The following is a 4,298-nucleotide window of genomic DNA, read 5'->3' on the forward strand; positions in this document are numbered from 1 at the left end:
TCCCAATCCCCTCCCGGCCCCAGGGCTGTGCCGGATGGAGGCGGAGGGCTGTCAACGCTTCCAGTTCGTTTTGCAGCCAAAGGCAGTCTCACATTCCTCCTGGCTGGATCAGGATGTACATCCCGAGCTTGGGGCTGCCTCGTTACAGCCAGGCTCTCGCCGTGCTCCAGCTGCTGTGCCAAGCCAGACGGAGCTTCGCTGTGAAGCTGCGCAGGCAGTTCCCCTTTCAGGGAAGATAAACAATTTCTCCTCGCCCAGGAGGTGGGTAGAAATTCCCTCTCCCTTTTCCTCTGCCAGCCGCTGCTGCAGAAAAAGCCTGGTGTGACCAGCTCCTGGCAGGGCGAGCAAACATCCATGGGCAGAGGGTGTCTGGGCCCCGATACAGGGGGAAACAACCAGGCAAGAAATGAGCCACATCCTGGAAGAGCATAGTGGTGCCTTAAAATCCACCTGGCTTTTGACCCAAGAATCAGGATCCCTCCTCTTCTGCAGTGGGAGATGGTGGGCATTTTACTCTGGCCTCATGGAGAACCCCAGCAACCAGTGATAAAGAGGATGGTGTCATAGCGGGGCAAACATAGCCTTGCCTCTCATGGACAGACCCCGAGTTCTCCCAGGGGAAGGGCACCTTGCGTGTTGAGAGCTTCGCGTGGCCAGAGCAGAAGGCAGCAGCAGGCTGTGCTGGGTGCACAGTAGCTGGAGATCCTTGAGCACAGGGTGAGCTCAGCAGCCTGGGGACATCTGGGTCCCACCAGAGCTGCCAAGTGCCCTATTATTCAAGGGACACCAGAAAAAGAAGAGCAGGGCTGTGCAGGAAACAGCCGTGCTGGGGAAGGGGAGTGGAGCGCGTGAGCAGAGGTGGCCCTGTCACGGGGACAGCAATACCCTGGGCTGCGTGGGGGCCAGGAGCAGGCTTGGGGTGCTAGCCCCCCCGATCACTCCACTGTACTAGGCTATGGTTGTACTCAAGGGAATAACTACCCTCCAGTGGGGTGTTGCTGAGAGCACAGAGCCGGGCACTACGGGGAGGTGTAGATCTGCTCCAGATCTCGAGCAAGGGTAACTCCAAGCATCCTTCCATACAGGAAAGGGTGCTGTGACTCCAGCAAGGTGTGTCCTCCTGGCCAGCACACAGGAATCGTTTCATGTAGCAGCACAGCCAACAACAGGGCAAAGTGGTGTAATGGAACCCTGCTTAAATCCTTGTTCTCAGCTGAGAGAATGAGCTCTGTGCAGATGAGGAGCACCTAGGTTGTGATGTGTGCCAGGAAGCCAGCCTGTTCTGATCGTTGAGTGTGGTTTTAACCATCACCCAGGGCTACATATACAACTTCCCTGCTTTTATGCAGCTACCTCCTGTTAAAACTAGGCCTGGGATACCTCTGTAATAGAGAATTTGGATTGCAGCCACCCTGGTCTCTTCAGCAGCCCTGCACTTGCTAGAAGCAAATGCTTCTCTGGGATCACACCAGCTGCTTACCTCAGCATCCCTCAGGCTAAGATGGGATGATGTCCTCTAGCTAGTGATACCAGTGCAGATCTGCCCCCAAAATCCCCAGGAGGAAAACCTGTGCCAGCTTTTTGCTGGAAGATGTTGGTGCAGAGGGATGCACCCAAGACCTGCTTCCTGCTGCCTGCAAGAAGGCTGCAGGGCAGGGTGCACATGCAGGGCTGAGATCAGTGTGTGTTCAGGACCTCAGAAGGAGCATCAGGACCCAAATCTGCCCCTCTTTTATAGGGTTGGGAATGAGCCATGGTCTGTGAGGCAGCATACTGAGGAGCTTTGGCCAGACTGGCCATGGAGTGCTTATTTGCATAGGAAATGCCTTCTCCTGGTGGAACCTAATGGGAGCTTCAGTTTGCCTGTTACTGCTTGCATCTTCAGAGCAGGAGGGGAAGAGCTGCTGTGTTCTTCGAGCTATCAATACAAGGAAATAAACACTATGTGCTCCTTTGGTCTGCACTTCCTATTGTGGGGAATTAATAGCTGCCTTTTTGCAAAACAACCCCACTAAAGAGGGGTTGAACAGAAAAAGCCATTCTTCCCTTTCTGGGCTATGGGTTACGGCTCAGCATTTCCCAGCCTGAGGGATAAACATCTCCAGGCAGATGTGCAAAACAGCCCTGTTCCCGTCTGGCTTTGGAAACAACGCCCTGTTAAACCAGGGATTAGAGCTCTCTGGGGAAAAACTCTGCATTCACCTGGTCCTTTCCTAGATCCCCCCAAAGAAGGACTCCGCCAGCCTCCTTTGGCTGCATATTGCACACAGGTAAAACAGGAACAATTTAAGCTGGGATGCAGGTGTAGCTGTGGAGAGGGAAGCGCTGTGATGGGGGATCAGTCCAGCAAGCTTTGCTCCAAGCAGGGACCCCCTTCACCTCATCCTCAAAACCCACCAGAAGTGATTGGCTCCACTTAAAGGCTAGCAAGGAGACAGGCTTGCAGTCACCCAGTGCTTAGGGAGTATTTCTCCCTTCTTGCAGGACCCTCCATTGTGACCCCTCCTAAGGACATCTGGAATGTGACAGGAGCACAGATCTACCTGAGCTGTGAAGTGATGGGCATCCCAACCCCTGTCCTCATCTGGAACAAGGTAAGGGCCCTGCTGGGAGCTCGGAGAGCACAGCAAACCCAAGGCAGCTGGATCTGCCTGGGAAGCATAAAGGCTGTAGCAGATCCCTCCTCAGAAACACACATCTTTGATGAGTTCTCCCATCTGTGCCTTTCTGTCCACCCCCAAACATCTGGCTCTGCTTACTCTGTAATCACTGCTTTTTCTAAACTCTTGCTGATCCTGAGGCAGAGCAGGACTTGTGTTTCTCTTGGTAGCACCTGGTATTCAGAGCACACACAGGGAATGTCCCGTGACCTGCTGTCACCCTGCTGGTGGCAGTGACTCTGAGGTGGCTGGACACGGCTGCTCACGTCAGGAACAGGAACTGCACGGGGCAGTTGTCTACGGTAGCCGGCAGCATGCTGATTGTGGCAGCGTGCTGGGAACACCTGCCTTAGGGCAGGAGCCAACGTTGAGCAGAGAAGATCCCAACCATGGGGTGGAGAGCTGCTCCATGGTCCCTGCAGCCTCTTCAAATGCCACAGGTTTGTAGATGCTTGGGACGGGTCTTAAAATTAAGCTGAAACAACACTAAGTTAAGAATACTACAGAAAAAAACCCTAAACTGGCCCAGAGGTTGCTGTTATCTCAACCCCTGAGTTTTCTCACTTTCACTCTTCTGATTTTCTCCCTCATCACACCAGGGGGGAGTGAGCAAGCAGCTGTGTGGTGCTGAGCTGCTGGCTGGGGTTAAACCACACCAGGAGGACAAGATGGTGGTGCTTGAAAAAACACTGCTACTGGAGAAAACACATGCATGTAAACTAGTGTTGATCTTGTCTGTGGGCAGGTACGGTCCTAACAGTTCTAGCATAAATAAGCCCCAAAATTCTTACCCCTTTCTGCCCTTCTGTTTAGATAATTCGGGGACAGTATGGCGTCCAGAGGATGGAACTTCTCCCTGGGGACCGGGAAAACTTGGCTATCCAGACCCGAGGGGGCCCTGAGAAACACGAAGTGACTGGCTGGGTGCTCGTAAGTACTTTGTGTGTGCACAGAGCTGCACAAACAGTACAGTGTGGTTTGCGAATAGCTCATGAGCAAAGAACAGCACAGAAGACACATGGCGACAGGGCATTTAGCAGAAAACAGCCCGGGTGAATTAGGCATGAAGGGTAAGGGGGGCTGCTGGCTCCAGTCTTACCTGTTGTAGTTTTTCACCTCTGTCTAGCATGCATTCTATGATCAGAGAAGGCTGGACTTCAATAAAAGATCTCCTTTCTGTGTATCATCACTGTCCTGATGCCATTAGTGGGAAGCAGACCCTCGCCGTGTCTAGGAAGGAATCAGTACAGAGGCAGGGATCCCTAAGCCCCATCCTCAGCTGAGGAGCCCCTATAGATCTGGCAGAACTGCCCTTTCCTCACTGCAGCACATCACCCATCAGAGGGAGCTGCTGGGCATCCCAGTAAGGGAGTTTCAAGTACGATGCTCCCAACTGCAGAGCAGCAGAATCACCTCTACCTGTGCACAGGATCATTTACTGGGTGGTGGTGGGGGGGTGTGTTTCTTCCCCTAGATATCTCCTCTGAGCAAAGAGGATGCTGGAGAATATGAGTGTCATGCATCAAATGCCAAAGGAGAGGCAACAGCTTCTGCAAAAATCCATGTTGTGGAAACTCTGCATGAAATAGGCCTGACCAAAGGTAGGTGGTGTGGCTGAACACTCAGCAGCTCTTTCCC

The 4,298-nt window shown here is 53.1% G+C and overlaps 1 protein-coding gene across 1 annotated transcript in view; it reads left to right on the plus strand.

The window, feature by feature from the left end:
* Positions 1 to 2,484: 2,484 nt before the first annotated feature.
* Positions 2,485 to 4,298, plus strand: part of LOC104467106 (insulin-like growth factor-binding protein 7) — a gene marked incomplete at its 5' end in the record, with an annotated part of 3,108 nt that continues 1,294 nt past the window's right edge. Inside the window, 3 exons of the mRNA XM_010080743.1 lie at positions 2,485 to 2,594; positions 3,474 to 3,590; positions 4,135 to 4,261. Of these exons, the coding sequence (XP_010079045.1) occupies positions 2,485 to 2,594; positions 3,474 to 3,590; positions 4,135 to 4,261 (354 nt within the window). The remainder of the gene's footprint in view (positions 2,595 to 3,473; positions 3,591 to 4,134; positions 4,262 to 4,298) is intronic.

Source organism: Pterocles gutturalis, unplaced genomic scaffold (assembly GCF_000699245.1).
Source record: "Pterocles gutturalis isolate BGI_N339 unplaced genomic scaffold, ASM69924v1 scaffold36204, whole genome shotgun sequence".
NCBI classification, from domain to species: Eukaryota; Metazoa; Chordata; class Aves; order Pterocliformes; family Pteroclidae; genus Pterocles; species Pterocles gutturalis.